The 18,605-nt window shown below is 42.8% G+C and overlaps 1 protein-coding gene across 3 annotated transcripts in view; it reads left to right on the forward strand.

The window, feature by feature from the left end:
* CCDC137 (coiled-coil domain containing 137) overlaps positions 1 to 16,391 on the forward strand; it is a 44,892-nt gene extending 28,501 nt beyond the window's left edge. Inside the window, exons 6-8 of one of the 3 annotated variants that reach the window (XR_006101778.1) lie at positions 13,569 to 13,715; positions 15,629 to 15,821; positions 16,191 to 16,391. Coding sequence is in view for 1 of the 3 variants with exons in the window: in XM_042448100.1 (XP_042304034.1) it covers positions 13,569 to 13,715 (147 nt within the window). In the remaining 2 variants the exon portion in view is untranslated. Of the gene's footprint in view, positions 1 to 13,568; positions 13,716 to 15,035; positions 15,076 to 15,628; positions 15,822 to 16,190 lie in introns of those variants that run through there. The other 2 variants (XR_006101779.1, XM_042448100.1) reach the window with 2 other exon arrangements.
* The last annotated feature ends 2,214 nt before the right edge of the window (positions 16,392 to 18,605 follow it).

Genomic DNA, 18,605 nt, shown 5'->3' on the forward strand with positions numbered 1-18,605 from the left:
AGTGCTGTGGTCTCTTTATAAGGAGGAGGAGGTCACCATCCTGCCCAGTGATTGATCATGATGTTTCCAATCCTAAAAAAGAGTTACTTCTCTGAGGCACTATAACTGGGGCACCCTGCCCTGACTTCTAAGAGTCACCCAGGGCAGCTGCTGGGTGTTAGTCCCTTTAAAAATCAAACTTAGTGAGCACTGATAGAAAAGGAGTCACTGAGAAAGAAGAGCAAGGTATGAGCATGGTTGGCATATCCTCAAGGCTTACTGGCCTGTATGGTGTATGTGTGTGCATGCACCACCACCCCACCCAAAACAGTCCGAGGAGCATTGAGCATGCTCAGTTGCTATAGAATATTGAATGTCAGAGAAAGAGAAATGGGGAGAAAAATTGGAGAAACAGCTCCAGGATGGGCAACTTGTTGATATGTTTGAAAGACTGCTCCTCAGCATTGGCCATGCAGGCTAGGACTGATGGGAGTTGCAGTCTGATAAGATCTGGAAGACCAGAAGTTGCTCACCTCTGGGGTAGTGAATTTCCTTGATTAAGTTCCTTATAGCTGATAATATCCTTGCGGAATACATAACTAATGGTTGGCAAGAATCCTGAACAGAATCTTTCTCGTACCTTCCATCTGTCTCAATTTGCCACAGACAGTCCCATTTAACCCTCTATTTCTCTTTCCTCCTCCCACTTTCCCCTTTTGTCCTCAGCTTACTTCCACTGATGCAAAAGAAGTTCTAAGTGCAAAAGTAGTTTGCACCCAAACCACAGCTCAAAAATAGTTTGCATGGAGAAGAGGGAAGGAAAAGGGGCAGAATCTTGCCCTTTCCAGTAGGCTCAGGCCAAAGGAAACTGCTGTAACCACTCCTAGCTTATCTGTTCTTCCTCATTAATAAACGTTGACATCTTGACCACACTCTGAAGTTGCTTACCCACATGTGTCCCAATCTGTGAAGTATTAGAAGGTATGTTTTCTAGTTAGGAGGAATGAGATATCCTAGAGCCCTCTGTTATAGCTTCCACTTGTTTACCTACTTTAGTTTTGTTATCCAGGGCTAGGAAGAATGGGGTGGGTGGTAGCATTCCTCCTCTTGCCATGGGGTAAATGCAATTGCAGCAATGAGAGGGTTAGGTAGAGAGCCTCTTATGTGCCTCATGACACCTCCAACAGCCTCTCCCACAGAGAGCTTTGAGAGCCAGGAGCCATTGATGCCAGTGCCTGGCTGGGTTGCAAGAGCCAAGGAACATCCTGTTGAAAGTAAGACAGTAAAAGATAAACCATTGTGAAAATTTAGAAACAAATATGTCCTTGCCCTATATTTAAAGGGTAAACACCTCTAAAAAACTTTGGGGAAAACTAGTAGGTAGGTTTGGTGTTTTTAAAACATTCTTCACAAGCCAGTGCCTTCCAGATGTGCTGGACTACAATCCCCATTGGACCTAACCAGCATAGCTGTGGAGGAAGGATGAGATAAGATGCAGCTGAGCAACATCTGGAAGGCTACCAATTTCCCCTCCCCGAACTTACACTCTGACTACTGAGTAAGGTCAAGCTTCATGCTGGATGGAGAGAACAAAAACTGTAGTATAGCCCACCTGCAAGACCTAGATTTCGGAAGGTTTATTTATACTATCTAAAACTGTAACAGGCTGGGCTTTATGACTTGCCTTAACATAATTGTTTTCAAGCTCCCTTACTGTGCCTGTTCCTTTCTCCATGCAAACATGCCCACTGTTGGAAAATGACTAATTCCTTTCCTTTTCCAGGATGTATCTATATGATCACTTTACTTGAACTGGTGGAACAGCTATTGTTCAATTTATTTGCAGCCAACTCAAGCATCCTGGCAATACTCAATTTGCAAAGAGTGTTGCATTCATGCTTTTTGATTCTTGGGATATTACCATTAACTGTGTGACTTCCAATCCTTAAATTTACTGCATGGTGTTTGGCCAATCCTGATCAGCTTTCTGAGATCTTTTGTAGGGGGCTTGGCAGGAAAGGATGAAAAGACTGAAACTGTAAGAAAAAATAGTGAATGCTGAATTGAGATTTGTTTATTTTTTGGTGGTATCCAAGGAATGATGCCAGAGAAAGGAAGCCACTATATTTTAAAAAATCACTCTCAACTACTTCTGTAACAGGGCTCCCATACCTTTGCCACCTGTGTGTCAAACAGAAATTTGGCTGGTTTTTTTGGCTTGAGATTGCCATGTGTATTTATCACACTGAGAATACCCCAGCATCCACACACCTCAACCAGCTAAACACATCTTGCTTAAAATCTCAGGAAGAGACATCTCATCATTCCATCTGGGTTTTATATCATCCTTGTTTATTTTTGTCTATATGAGTCTTGTGTATATTATTATCTGGTCTTTATGCAGTTTAGTTGTGTGATAACTGTCAATATTGTGGAATTATTGATCATATGCATATAATTACACAGTCACATTGTAAACTGTAGGTTCCTTTTGATGATGCTATTACCTGGTCAATTTATAGTGTTCTAAAGTTTGTCTTATATTTGTGCACTTATACAATTATAGTTACTGTATAAATACTACTATATACCTGATCCTTTTTAGGGTTATTGTGTTTAATCTATTTTATCACACTAGACAGTTGTTGCTCTGTTTGAAAACTAGTTCGCCCATACTCATGAAGATAGCTGAATGTTGACACTGTGTATCCCACCCTCACCACATTTGTGCTTAAAGATCATAATTTCCACTGTTTTCTTTTTTCAGTACCAATGACACCATTTGCACTGCCTTGTTTGCTCCACTGCCTATGTCATGATTAGTTTTAAAATCAAGTCATAATTGTGGTAGGACTTCACAGTGTTCAGATGTTTTTCATTAATAATAATTTTTAGAATATTATTTGAAACAAGTAACACTGTGGTAGTAACACTGTGGTGTGTGGTATTACAGGAAAGCAGAGGAGAAATACTGATTTGGAAAACATTGCTATGCAGTGAAGGCATAAGAAAAAGGACTTAAAAGGTTAACAGGTCAGGATTGCACCATTATTGTATTATCACAGGAAAGAATTTCTATTAAAAAATTACAAAAAATAAAAAAAGGGTTTCAAGAGGGTAAAACATTGAAAACAGACCAGAAAACATGGCTATTGTCTTGGCAAGTCTTGTCCTCTTCACTCAAGCACCAGAAGTAGTCTGAGGACTCTGGAGTCCCTGCAAGAGATTTCCTTGGGGAATCCCCAAGGGAGGGACAGCCAGATCATACCCAGACCCTGCCCACTATTCATTCATTCTCACAATGAAGCAGAATGAGACATTCCCATTCAAACTAGTTATTGAATCATAGTGGGAAATGGGTCATTAACATATTATTTAAAGCATGCGGGGAGGGAGAAAAGAATTCCAAACAACCCTCTAGCACAACACCAGGAAAGCCATGAAGTCCTGTGATAATCCTGAGGCAATGGAGAGTGGCTGCAGAGGGAATCAGCCATCACCATAACTGTATAGCAGCTTCATGTGAGAAGCAGCATAATTGTGTAGAAAACTTTCCCTGCTGAATTTATTCTTGCCACCCAGCTGTAAAAGCCTTATGTGGTCTATCAGAAAAAAGTCACTTGACCAATTGGTTATACTGTCTCATAAAACATGTTTTTTAAATTGTATTTTTAAACTGTATCATGCTTTCAAAATGATATTCCATGAATATCCTGGAAAAATCACATAATTACGCAAAACAATTTCACACAATGTCACACAAAACCTGCTATTAAAGCCTGAGTCAAGCTTAAGCCCTTTCGCTGGTATTGAACTTGCAACCTTATGGTTTTTGAGTGAGTGATTGCAGTACAGACATTTAACTACTGCATCGCCAGGGCTTCTTAAAAGCAGTAGCAGCATTTCAGGTGGGGAACACAGGCACTTAGGCTTAATACCCTGGCAACTTGGAGGTCTCTCATTCACAGGGTGGCCATGAGTCAAGTCCACTTGATGCACTTAACAACAATAACAGCAGAGTGGAGATGGGAAAGGTGGACTTTAGGTAGTCAACTAAAATTTCTTCCAAGACCTGGAAAATGTGATCAGTTGGATTTTAAAATTATTTTAAATCAATTCCACTACCTAGAGAAATCTGTTATAAATCATTGCTCTTGGGTTGGATTTTCTGAACAACAAAGGGTTTACCTGTGCTTATCTGATAAAAATTGAGATGTTGGTTAAGTTCTTTCAGAATATGAGAACTACCAAGGCACTGTTATACCCTGTGACCTTTAGGGTTGCCAGTTCTCAGGGCCTGCCCCTGAGACACACACTTTGTGTGTCATCTCCAAGATGGAAATGTGTGTGCAAATCTCCGGGGGGGAGGATAGGTCAGTTCTGGGAAAGAGGAAAGGGCTATGTGAAAATCTCTAGCTCATCTAGTAGAGCAGCGCCTTCATACAATTTACAAAGTTTAATTGGTTTCTTGCTGCAACCTCTGAAGGCTTTCCAGATGGATTATCTTTTTACTTGGGGGCTGCTGCCCCTTTCCTAGCCTGATTGAAGCCATGGCAGCTGCACAGTGTGACCCCAATCTGGCCTTTCCACAGCACAAAAAGGGCACTATAGCTGCTGGCGCTGTGGCTTTTTGGTGCAACGCATGTACACACAGCGCCAAGGGAGCACCATGATGCCTCCTGCCATGCGGTGCACTGCACGGCATCGCGCCAGCATGGGGGCAGAGACAGGGCACATGCCGTGTGGTCACCACGCCCCCCTCCCCGATGGCGGCGTTTATCATCAGTCTGTACAGCCTCTTAGTCTCTTTTTTCTCACAGTCACTGTGGCATCAGGGCTCGCCCTCCACTCTGCTCTGCATCCACATTCTGACTAAAAGCAAGGAGGTGAGTTTAAATCTTCCTTATCTTGTCTCCCCCAAGTTAGAAAGAACGAATGATCTCCTTATTTCACCTTGATTTTGTAACAGTTTCATAGCTAGGAATTCTATCTTAATTTCCAAACAAGTAAATATGTTGTTTCTATGTGTGTGTGGATGGCAATCTGTGAGCAACGTCAGTGTTGGTTGTTACTGCATAAGGCTTATTGTCATCAGAAGGATCCATCCCTGGGTCTCATGTTTTAGCCTGGAAACATCAGGGCCTGGGGAGATTCTAAACTGGCAACCCTAGTGATTTCTTACAGGAATGACTGCAACTAGCTAGCATAGCTAATGGGGAGGAGATTCTAGTACAATACAGTATATGAAAGTTCACAGCAATGAAAAAGGTCTGCATCTGAGGTGATATTAGAACAATGTCTGATAGCAGGTTCAAAAGCCTTCTAGTTGAGGCCTTGGACAGTTGCTCCTATTTAGAACAGACTATGCAATGAGGATGGAGCACCTTTTGGCTTTATAGTCCCCATCCTTGAATGACCAATGACAAGGGATTATGGGAGTTTTTGACCAAAACATCTTGAGGGGCAAAGGTTCCCAATTCTTCTCACACAGAGTTAGCTGCAGATAAGGATTCTTTCCAACTCAGAGGAAGTGAGGTAGGGCTCATAGCCTGATTCAGAACAGAACAGTTTTATAGCCTTTTCATAGGTTAATCTGTGCACTGTAAGCAAGGGCATCGGGTGTGTTTACGTTCAGATGTTTTCCCATTCTGAGGGGCTGGATGCAGAGACCTTTTGCTGCTCTTCTTGCCCATAGTGGGAGGCCTGTAATGGCATTTGTGGAACTCTCCTGGAATTTACAGGCCAGTGCCAATGTGTTAAGCATTAAGTGCAAGCCAGGGTCAGGCTCTTAGTAAATAAACCTGAGCTGTGGAAAGAAATAATCTCAAGGAAACAGCATGTGTCCTGGTCGCCTTCTCTGATGGGTCAGCATTTATTGCTGGCAGGAACTGCAGCCCATGGCTGTTGTTGTTGCTCAAGGACACTCAGTTGCTGCCAAGTTAGTTGGAGACTTCTTTCAGCAGACCTTCAGCACAGAAGGTGTTTTAGCGCAAAGTGTAGAATGGGCCAGCTTGGGCAAAGAAGGCAGATACAAGGAAACACATTGCAACAGTCGTGCTATGCCTCTAGTGAACAGCTTGTAAAGCTTACTTTTTTATTTTGTTATTGTTGTTGTGTGTCTTCAAGTCATTTCTGACTTATGGCGACCCTGTCATGAGGGCTTCTGGGGCTGAGAATGTGATTCACCCAAGCCCACCCAGTGGGTTTTCATGGCTGAGTAGGGAATCGAATCCTGCTCTCAGAGTCGCAGTGCTACAACCCTGCAAATCTCTCATCCAACGAGGCCATTAAGTGTTACAAACTCTGTTTTAACCCCTCAAGAGAAACATGTAACTGAAAATTAATGCCCAGTCTTTGTGCTCCATGAGTCTCTCCCTGATTTCTCCACATAATGCATTGCTGAAGTACCTTCTACACCACAGATTCCCAACCTTTTTGACTAGTGGAGCCCTAAGGGCTCCACAGAACACAGGTTGGGAAACGCTGTTCTACACTGACATATTAATTTACTTTGCAATAGTCTGTCACTTAGCTACTTAAGAGCAATGAGAGTTTTTCTTCTTTCAGCCCCAGAAAAATTAGGGGAACTATAAGTACACTATAGTATGTTTTTGCAAAGTAAATTCAATTTGATATGTTCTTCTACTGGCTCCAACATGGGAGATTTTGTAGGGCCATAGCATTTGTCCTACCATCAAGATGCATTTCCTTCAGCACACATGCTTGCACACCCCATTCAACATTTACTTTCTAGAAAACTAGAAGCAGAGATGAAACTTGACCTATGGAAATATCAGTGCACGTACATACATATTACCAACATGTTATTCCAAGGCAAAAGTCAATGATTTATTAATTTTTCATAAAGTGAATCTTGGAACATATTTTCATCCCATCATCCTCTGCACTGAATCCTTCTGAGTGGATCCAGGGGTATAGCTACTGGACACCAGGTCAATGTTAAGCCCGCGCCTCCCAAATAAGATTTCTGCTGCCTCAAAAGAAATTTTCCTTCAGTGCCTTCGATTTCTAGCATTGCAAATAATTAAAAATTGGCCACACCTGGAACTCTTATATTTGCTGTGTTTGTTTTCTCTTTGTAACATTGCCTACCTCTTTTCTTTTGACACCTGAAATGTATTTCTAAACCAACATCTTTCTTTCAATTGCGGCGGTCTGCTGCTGCCGCCGCTTGCACCGTCCAGGAACCGCAGCCTTTAAATGGCACGGCTCCTGGACGCTGCCGAGAAGGAGCGCGGAAATCACGCTCCTTCTCAGGCCCCGGAAGAGGTGCCGCAAAGCGCAAGGGGCGCATTTGCGGCGTCATTTCCGGGGTGACACGTGCGGACACAACGCGTCCAGCACGTAAAGATGGCGGCGCCCATGTGTATAGGGCGCCGCCATCTTTACGCCCCCATCATATGCTAGGGGTGAGGCCGGTATGGACGCTAGGTCCTCGGCCAACCCCTAGCACGTGACGGGGGCGTATTAAAGGCCCGTTTATAACGTGCCTTAGTCTCAGAGGTGCTACAAGATCCTTTTGCGTACTGATCCAAACTAATACTATGTCTTTGTACTTCAACATGTTCATCTTATGTTTTAAGTTATTGTGTGGTGGAAATTCCTTTTTGAAATATAAAAGCTATAGAAAGATGGAGTCACCTTTGTCAGCCAGAGAGATGGTTTTTGAAATAAAGGCTTGGAGTTACTAGAGGAAAGGAATAGTGAGTGCATCTTGACCTAGATGGAAGCTGGCACCAGTAGAAAGACATAACATAAACTACTGAGATAAGGATACATAGTTGACATTCAGAAGCAAGGTTAGGATGAATTCCACTGAATTCCTACAGGAGGGGGTAAATAGTGATGATGCAGTTTTAATGTATGCATGTATTTCTGTTCTGATTGTAAGAATTCTGTATGTTTAAATTGTAATTAGCCAATCAGGTGTATTGAAGAAGCTTCTTTGTCTTGAATAATATAAAAAGAGCCATTTTGTCTTGTTCGGGGTCCTCAGCTTTTTGGAACTTGAATTCCACTGAGTTCAATGTTTTCCTTTGTCGACAACTGGAAATAAACTTATGGATTTTCAATTACTAGGTCCTCTTGCTAATCCTATTGATCTGCCAATCCTAGAAATCTAAGTTTCCTGAAATTTCTGTTACAATTGCACCATTAGAAATTGGGGACTGAAGGGAAATTTCAGTGAAGAGACAGGATTCCTACTTGAGGGGGGCAGCGCCCTTATTTTACTCTCTCCCCTGTAACTATACCTCTGAATGGCTCTCTCTCAAGGCGGTTACTGAAAATACTCCTGTTGTGCATGAGCATAATCTCAAAAGTGGGTAAGACAAAAACCTCTTTTACTGGCATTTTAAATTCAGCAGAAATATCTTTCGACTTACAAGCATAGAAAAATTGTGGCTTCAAGCATCAGAAATATGTGTCCAAAGCTGCCTTAATTGATTCTCTTGGGTCAGGAGCTTTTGTAGGCAATAGCCTACTGACATCAGCAGATCGTTATAGCCGTCCATTTGGTTAACCGCAGAAATGAAGGAAATGGATCCTGCTGTTCATTACCATCCATATGGAAGACAAAGACCCCAGCTACCCTATGAAAATAGTTTTTTTAATTTCATTTTAATGGTCTGTCCCTGCCCCAAATGATGGCTATTATCATTTGATGGCATGTTGAGAAATTCCTTCCCCCTCCCGAACCTTGTTGGACTACAACACCCCATACCCCCACTGTTGTGAACTACAACAGTGCTTCTCAAAGTGTTGCTCTATGGACCAGTACTGGTTCACAAGCCATTGGTCCATGGAGAGTTTTCAGGAAAGTAAGAAACAGTGGTAGCCAATGGGCACCAATATGGCACTGGAACATAAGGGGGAAAATTGCCAATCAGAAAGCATGAGAAGCATTTGACAGACGTTCTCAAGATTCCTGGGAAGAAGAAGTGAGCCTGTTTTAGTGTCTGTCATATTGGTCTGTCCTTCAGACAGCATCTGGCTTCACCAGTAACTCAAGATGAGCGATAGCTGCCCTTTGGACTAGATCCCTGATCTTTCAGTCTCAAGTCAGCTGCCTTATCCCTTGCTCTCAGCCACTCAGATGAGTTTTGCTATTTTGAGAATGAGGCACCTAGAGGGGAAGGATCTGGCTGAAATTTCAACTTGGCTATAGCAGTGTCCAGTACTTCCCCTGCCCCCCTCAAAATGATTAGCTCCTATGTGTTCCGGGTTCACATGCACTGTTCTTATCTGTGGCAAGACCCACTAAAGGTCCACTCTCTGCCCCTTCCCCAACTCCAGGAAATTTTTAGATTGCTTTAGGTTGTGAAATGCATTTTGTTAACTTGCTGCATCAGCAATGCATTTTAAAAGAAAGCCTACCTTACATTTTTAAATAAAAACACTTTGAAACCATGCAGTCTTCAAAGCTAGCAGGAGTTAGTGTTGTAGCAGGCTGCCTTGTATTGGAGAAATACAGTATAAGGCAAAATAGCAGATAGACAGGAGATTAGATAATTTTTTCTGCTGATTATATTATGTTCAGCAGGAAAGGTAGGAGAAGACAAAGTAGAACCAAGGCTTCCAGGGTCAAAGTCCTGGGCCTTTTTGATTAGCAGAGATGATTTACCCTTGAAAACCTACTTGGTTTGGATCCAGCGAAGGATCCAGAGAAACTATGGGATCGCCTCCTGCCATACAATTCGCCTGGTACACTCACATCCTCAGAGGGGACATTTGCTCCGGTCAGCCAGGACTAGGTTGGCAATTGTCTGCTAGATAACTTTTTCTTCAGCCGCTCCTAGACTGTGGAATGACCTGCCAAAAGAGATGTGACAGCTGAATATACTGTCTGGATTAAAAACAGTTTTAAAGACCAGTCTCTTCCATTAGGCTTGTCCAGATGTTTTTTAAATGGTAAATTTTAAATGATTAATTTTTTAAAATTTGGAATATTTTATTATGTATGTGTCTTGTTTGTTTTTTAAACTGATGTGTGTTTTTAACTGATGTAGTGTATTAGTTACTCTGTTGTTGTTCCCGACCTCAAATCATGGAGAGAGACAGATAAGAAACAGCAACAACCATCATCATCATCATCGTTTCCAACCAGCCTAGCACCAAGCATTACAGGTTTTTTTCCCCAGCATTAGTATATTTTGGGATGACCTGTTCTTGAATGGCCACTTGGTTTAGAAAAAAACTTCCTGCTGGATAAGGTAACTGCTGAAAGTAGTTTGGCGATATGAATTGGCCCAGCTGTCTGTACTTTTGGACCCTCCTTGGGGAGACAGTTATTGGGTTTATCATGAAGAGCATCTGTATTTGCTACTCCTCCATGAATGTAGGGGTGGCCCTCCAAATGTTATTTCTATGTAATTGCAACAGTGTATCTGCTCTCTGATTTAGATTGAATATTAAATGAACTATCCAAGGTGGTGAACGGTGTGTGTGTGTGAGAGAGAACTGTTTGCCTCCATGTCATTGCTCACTTATCACAATCCTAAGGTGAATCTATCACAGGGTTTTCTTGACATGTTTCTTCAGAGGGGGCTTGCCATTGTCTCCCTCTGAGGCTGAGAGGGTGTGACTTGCCCAAAGTCACCGAGTGGGTTTTCATGGCCAAGTAGAGATTCAAACCTTGCTCTCCAGAGTCATAGTCCAATGCTGAAACCATTCAACCACAAGCTGGTGAATCCTGTCTCCCAAATAGGTCCAGCACCTTGGGTAGCTCCTTCAAAATTCACAAAGAACTTTAAAGTGAACCTGGAGCAGATTCACCACACCAAAAACATGAAAGCCACCAATTGCTGCTTGTTGTTGGACTGGTTATTGGATTGTCCTAGAATTCCTCACTATTGTCTATGCTGGCTAGTGCTGATAGGAACTGCAGTCCAACATCTGTAGAGCTGCACTCTGCTCACCCCTGATGTAAAGGAAAGCACTGGGGTTTGAAGGTAGTGGAAGGTACTGTGGATGAAAGAATTTATGAGGAAATGAAATTTCTGAGGAAAAGTGTCCCACCCTCTAACCCAGTGATTGTTGTTACGTGCCCTCAAGACCTTTCTGACTTACGTGTTTTTTCCTTGGCAAGATTTATTCAGAGAGGGCTTGCCATCACCTTCCTCTGAGGTGAAGAGAATATAACTTCCCTAAGGTCACCCAGTGGGTTTCTATAGTGGAGAGGGGATTTTAACCCTGGTCTCCCAGTGTCCTAGTCCAACACTGTGCCATATTAACTCCCATCCCCGTGCTTACCAAACATTATTTCAGTAAATCTCACATCTAGGTAATGTCTTGTTTACAAGTTACATGGAGTGTAGGGTGGTAATTTGCCTTAGGCTTTCCTGTGAGTCCATGATTAAGATTTCAAATAGGACCTTCTTTCCTCATAGCTCATGCCCTTAACCCAGGAGTTGTCAGCCTGAAAGCATCCAGAAGCCAACTTTTGTGCTTCTGGGATACTCCAGTACCTGCATGATGCCCACCAGGTGATATTGGAAGTAGCCAGAAGTCTATTTCTGTTTTCTATTTTCTATTTTTGTTTATATATTCTAGTTTTGGAAAACAACATCAACAGCAAAACCAATCTGAACAAATCTTTCCAAGGAAACCCTGTGATAGGTTCACCTTAAGATCTCCATAAATTGGAAACAACTTGAAGAAACAGGGGGGAAGAAACCTATTTTTGATGGCAAGTGGGACAGCAGGCTTTGGGAATTCCACATTGGCCGCTCTGTCTTAACCACTCTTCTGAGGACATCTGCAAGCAGAAATGGAGAGCACACACAGGAGAGCATAGTCAGCCTAGCAAGTGTTGTGTTGTGCTGGGAACAGGCTCCCACTGTGCCCTTCTCCTCCTGATACTAGAAGTAAGTGCTGTATATCATTATGTGACATGGCCAGTTGGGGGATTATGAGAGTTATAATCCAGAAAGAAATTTAACCAAACTCTGCTCCATTTAGGAAGAAAATAGGTATTATTTTCTGTAAGAATTACAAATAATGCACAGGAATTGATACACTGGAGAGAACTTGAACTTCCTTGGATTTTCCACATCTGATGCTATTATTATTATCATTATCATTATTATTATTATTATCCTTTATTTATAAAGCGCTGTAAATGGTAAACAGCCATTTCAAAAGACAAATTACCATGAAAGGTGGCAGAACTGGGAATTATTAAGAAAACTAGTTGTCTTTCCCATCTCCTGAACAAAGCTGATAGATGATTTCAAAAACTCCCATTTGGATGGTTATTAGTTGTTGTTGTTAACCACCCTCAAGTGGATTTTGACCCATGGTGACCACATGGATGAGACATCTCCAAGACTCCCTAACCTCCACTGCTCTGCTTACTTCCTGTAAATACATACTTGAGACCTCCTTAATAGAGTCCATCCATCTAGCATGCAGCCTTCCTCTCGTTCTACATCCCTCCACTTTTTCTAGCATCATTGTCTTTTCCAGTGAGTCATGCCTTCTCATGATGTGTCTGAAGTTTTGTCATCTTGGCTTCCAGAGAGATTTCTGGCTTGATCTGGTCTAGGACTCATTTGTTTGTCCTTTTGCCTGTCCATGGGTTCCTCCACCTTCTTTTCCAGCACCACATCTCAAATGCATTGATTTTCTTCCTATCTTCTTTTTTAACTGTCCAGCTCTCGCATCCATACATGGTAATAGGGAATACAATAGCTTGTTCAATTCTAGCTCTTGTGCTCAATTGTATATCTTTGCTCTTCCTGTATATGATGTGTACAAATTATTGCCTTTTATTTTCTGGCAGGACTCCTGTGTTAGTAGTGGCTATGGGGATGCTAGCACACATTCAATTCACAATGGCATTTAAAAAAAATTGTCAGTGATGCAAACAAGCCACTTCCATTTGTTGTTGTTGTTGTTGTGTGCCTTCAAGTCATTTCAAATCTATCACGGATTTTCTTGGCAAAATTTGTCAAGAGGGGGTTTGCCTTTGCCTACCTCGAGGCTGAGAGAATGAGACGTGCTCAAAGTCACCCGGTGTGTTTCCATGGCTGAGTGGTGATCTGAATCCTGGTCTTCAGAGTTATACAATGCTCAAGCCTGTATGCCACACTAGTTCCTCCTCTTTCATTATGAAGGATTAAGTATACAGAGTTATTTTCGATTTATAGCATCCCTCATGGGGTTTTCTTGGCAAGTTTCTTCAAAAAGGGTTTGTCACTGTCATCCTCTGAGGCTGAGAGAGTGTAACTTGCCCAGGGTTACCCAGTAGGTTTACATGGCAAAGCTGGGATTCGAACTCTGGTCTCCAGAGTTACTGTCTAATGCTCAAACCACTACACCATGCTGGCACTTTATACCCTTAGACAAAATAGATTTTTTTCCCAGCAGCCTCAGCCAACAATGTGCAGATCAGCCCATAAATAAAGACACACACGTCTTAACCCACCATTTAAGAATCCCTTCTCTGGAATGCTACACCTATCAGGAGTTCTTTGAATGTTTAAAGTGGTGCTTCTGCCCATAGTGATGTGTGATCAGATACCAGTCCTCCATGGCTGCCAGCACCTAAAAGCATTTCTTCTTTCTAGCAGAATCCTTCCTGTATGTCTTTCTGTTCAGACCTGGCTGACCTGACATTTTTCCAGCTCCCAGCTCATTGGCTTTTGGTTACACTTTCAAGAAGAGTATTGTTGGATAAGAAGCATGCTCAGCAAAAAGTGGTCTGTGTGATTTAGGTAAGCAAGTAAGTCTACACAAGGTAATACTTGTGTGTTACTGTTGTTGTTATTTTTTTTTTAAAAAAAAAAGCTGAGCCATCTAGTTTCTAATATTCTGAAAGGAAGACTTCATGTCACACACTTCTTTGGGATTGATCTTTAGGGTTATTAAGAGTGCAGATAATAAATGGTGCTTTCTTAGACTGGTGCTTAGACTAATATCAGAGTGCAGGAAGTGAGTTACAGCAGATGCAGGTGTACCTCAGTCAACAAAATAGATGTGTTCATGGACATTATTTCTTTAACAGAATCTTTGGTACCACCAGCAGAAATAGTCTGGAAAGAACAGAGTTATTGTAGATCCCTACACCTTAAAAAGTAAGAACATGTTTCAGGAGACTTGGGCCCGTTCCGCATGGGCATGTGCCGAGCATGTACAAAATGGCGGCACCCATTCTACATGGGCGCCGTCATCTTGACGTCATGGACATTTAGCGTCCGCACGTCGCAGCTCACTTATGATGCCGCAAGTGCGCCATTGGCACCTTGTGACATCATAAGCACGCTGCCAAAAGAAGCCGCTTTTTGGGGCTTCTTTTTCAGCCATAGGGAAGCCTTGCCGTTTGGAAGCTGAGGCTTCCCCATGGCGGAAACAGAGGTGCCAGCAGGCCACCCTTTTTGGGCAGTCTGTAAAGCGTCTTTGTATTCAAAACAATGCACATGTGAAATAAAACAACCTTGCCTAAGTACTAAAACCCACAAACATTTTGAATTTACTAGAGACTATGTGAAAGCTTCTTCTGAAATACCTCCAGGGGTATTCATTTTTTCTTTTTTTCACCAGCACCTGCTTTCTTTATTATCTCCATTTTGCAACTGCTGCTGATCTTGCCTGTTGTAGCAAGCACACATGGCTGTGGTGTGTGTGTGTGCGTGTGTGTGTGCGCCTTCAAGTTGCCTGTTGATTTATGGTGACCTCATGAATTTCATGGGATTTTCTTAGGCAAGGAATATTCAGAGTTTGCTTTGCTGGTTCCTTCCTCTGAGATATTGCCTACAGCACGTGGTATTTGTCTTCAGTCTCCCATCCAAGTACTAACCAGGGCTGACCTTGCTTGCTTCCAAAATTACACCGGATCTGTTGCCTTTAGGGCAGGGGTAGGCAACCTTTTTGAGCCAGGGACTGGGTTGCTGTCCCTCAGACAACTGGGGGGCTGAAGCCGATAAATAAATAAATAAAGGACAACATTTTCAAATGTAGGACATTTTTTAAAATGGAGGACATGTGAAAAAATTTGATCTTTTTTTAAAATGTTAATATAAATGCATGTTTCTTAGGCATGATCAAAATGGAGGACATTTGGGCCTCAGAAGTTGGCTGATATCAATATCATCATCATCATCATCATCATCATCATCATCATCATCATCATCATCATCATCCTCATCATCATCATCACTATCATTGTTAAAGCAGACCTTTTAGCATTAAAAGCACCAAAAATACACAGAAATGCACTTTGGAAAGTCACACTGTCTCACCTTCAGAAAGAGTCTTCTTCTTCTTCCTCATCCTCCTCCTGCTCCTCCCTCCCTCCCTCCTCCTCCTCCTCCTCCGTCCTCCTCCCTCCCTCCCTCCCTCCCTCCTCCTCTTCCTCCTCCTCTTCCCCCTCCCCCTTCCTTCCCTCCTCACGGCTGCCTGGCAGCCGCGGGAAGGGAAGGCTGGGAAGGAGGAGGATGACCCCCGCCCTCCCTTCCTTCCCTGCCCGTGGCTGCCTGGTGTTGGCAGCAATCGGCGGCAGGACCGGGCTGGGGCCGGTCTTGCTGCCTCGCCGGGCCGGATCTGGCCCGTGGGCCGGGGGTTGCCGACCCCTGCTTTAGGGTATTTAAGCCAGGGTATTTACGTGTTCTCTATTACTTGTTCTTCTTAGATCATAATATAAACATCAATCAACAGTTTTCTGTATTGTGAGATACGCATTGTAGTTGCAACAGGGGAACCATGAAGAGTAGCGTGTGGACTGGAACTTCAACAAAGGTACAACATTTCCCCCCCTTATATTTGGACTGAATTGACATGTTTTACCTCTACACCACCCAAATGTTCCTGATTCAAAAACATAGGTACTTTCTGCACCGCCATTTGGGACGTCCTCCGGACATCCCATTTTAAAAAAGGGGCGTCTCTTATAGACGCCCCTGGGCCTAGTACAGACTCCGTCCATACAAGATGGCGCCGGCCCTTCTACATGGCCGGCGCCATCTTTGCGTATCGGACGCTGAGCGTCCGTACGCGTCGTGCCGCTTGTGACGTAGCGAGCGCGCCCCTGGCGCCTCGCTACGTCGCAAACGCGACGGAAAAAGAAGCTCCATTTTGGAGCTTCTTTTTCGGTCCGCGCGGGAGTCGGGCCGTGTGAAGGCTCCGGCTCCCCCGCGGACCTACTGGCGGCGGCGGCAGACCGCCGCAAAGCAGCGGTCTGTACCCCGCCATAGAGACTTTTTGAGGAATCCATTGTTCTCTGCCTACAAAGAGGCCTGTGACCTCACTGGAATGGAGACATATTGGATTGCAATAGAGGGGTTCCTGTTGAGGTGCAAATTGACTTTAAATTTCCTGGACTTTGTTAATATCCCTATTGCTGCTGCATGGTCAGAGAAGTAGAAGGAGCCTGCTTGCAAAAGATATCCTCCCCAGCATATCATCTTTATTCAGGAGTGAAACAGCAATCTAACATCTCTAATTATTATTATTATTATTATTATTATTATTATTATTATTATTATTTATATACCGCTATTCCTGTGTAGATCATAGCGGTTTCCAACAAAAAAATACAACAAACAACAATTATAAACAACATATATCCCCCACTATGTGCAAACCACACACCCATACCAATTAAAAACTATACAACATCTAAAACCAATTATCATACAAACATTAAAACCATAAGAAATAGCTGGATTGAACAGTATACATCATCAAGGGGAGATAACAGATAGCATTAAGGCACATGGGGAAAAGCCTGGCAGAATAGGAAGGTCTTCAGATTCCTCTTGAATACATCTAGGGAGGTGACAACGCAGAGCTCGTCGGGCAAGGAGTTCCAAAGCTGTGGGGCTGAGATGGAAAATGCCCTCCGAGATGAAGTATATCTTGCTTTAGGAACTCTTAATAAATGTTTTCCGCCTGATCTGGGAGTGTGAGGCGGACTGTATGGGGAGAGGCGGTCCTCCAAGTACCCTGTTTTTTTTCTTCCTCTCCCGTTTGGTTTGTAACATTTTGCCTGATGAAGAAGCCCAGGGGGCTTCCAAACCTTGCAACAAGTATATTGTGCATTTTGGTTGGCCACTAAATGTATCACTGATGGATTTTTGTTTGTATGAGTCAACAGTGACATTCAGAAAACATGGGGGGGGGGGTAGCCTGTTTGCCACATAGCAAAGTAAAATAACACACACTGCCTAGTAAAAGGGTTTGTGGCCTCACAAAAGATTGAGACATCCTGGATCTCATAGGAAGTACCTTTTTGTTTTGCTAATGGAAAACACTAATGGATAAAGGAGTCAACCAAGCCTGCATACTATCACTCTATCTATTCAGGTTGTATGTAGAAAACATGCAGGCTTAGGCTCTGAAGAAGGAGGAGTGAAGATGGGGGTGGGGACATTAACAATCTAAGATATGCAAAAAACACAATACTACTAGCAGAAACAAACAGAAACCTGGAGCAAATACTGAAGAACGTCAAAGATGAAAGTGTAAAGATTAGATTAATGCTGAACAAACAAAACAAAACAAAAACAATGACCATGGAGGATCTAAGAGAATTCATCCCAGACAACAAAAAAATTGAAATAGTCAAAGAGTTCCTGTACCTTGGATCAAACATTGATCAGAACAGAGGCTGCAATCAAGAAATCGGAAGAAGATTAGGAATGGGAAGGGCAGCTATGAAAGAACTAGACAAGACCCTAAAGTGCAAAGACATACTACCCTAAAGTTAGAATCGTCCAAGCCATTGTATTCCTCATCACTATGTACGGATGTGAGAGGTGGATAGAGAAGAAAGCCATAGAGACAAAGTCAACTCATTTGAAATGTGGTGCTAGAAAAGAGTGCTGAGGATGCAATGGATGGCCAAGAAGACAAAAAAATAAGTTCTAGAACAGAAGAAGCCCACACTGTTAGCCAGGATGACTAAAGTGAGGCTGTCATAATTTTGCTCCATCATGAAAGGGTTTGAATCATTAGAAAAGACAATAATGTTAGGAAAGGTAGAGGTCAGTAGAAAGAGAGGAAGACAGCATACCAGACTCAATCAGAGAGGCCATGGGCTTGAGGCTTCAGCACCTGAGCAGAGTGGTGGAGGACAGGAAGTCTTTGGAGATATCTCATCCATAGGGTTGCCATGAGTTGAGGTCAACTTGAGGCCAGTTAACAACAACAACAATGGAATTTTAATTTCTTGGACTTTAAAATGCTTTGTCTCCCAGTACCTTATGGCCAGAAGGAGAAGTGGCCTGCCTACATTGATATTCCTTCATACTCAGAACACCACTGCCAAAATGCAGGCCTGTGACTAACACTGTCAATTTTCCCCCTCCTGTATTATTTTTAACACCTTTGCCTGATGAAGAAGCCAGTGTAATTTTGAAAGCTTGTGACATATATTTTATACGTTTTGGTTAGTCCAATAAAGGTATCACTGTTTTGGATATTATTGTACAGTGGAATTCAGACATAGCCACCCTGGCCTTGGGCAACATTTTTCCTCCTTCTTTTGTCCTTCAACAGCCACAGTTAAAACTGACTTATCCCTTCCTCACCAAACTTGGCTATTCATACAATCTCATTATAAAGGTCACATGGGCTCCAATATTTCATGCACCTGAGGATGTAGATCA

This window comes from Sceloporus undulatus, chromosome 2 (assembly GCF_019175285.1).
Source record: "Sceloporus undulatus isolate JIND9_A2432 ecotype Alabama chromosome 2, SceUnd_v1.1, whole genome shotgun sequence".
Classification (NCBI taxonomy): domain Eukaryota; kingdom Metazoa; phylum Chordata; class Lepidosauria; order Squamata; family Phrynosomatidae; genus Sceloporus; species Sceloporus undulatus.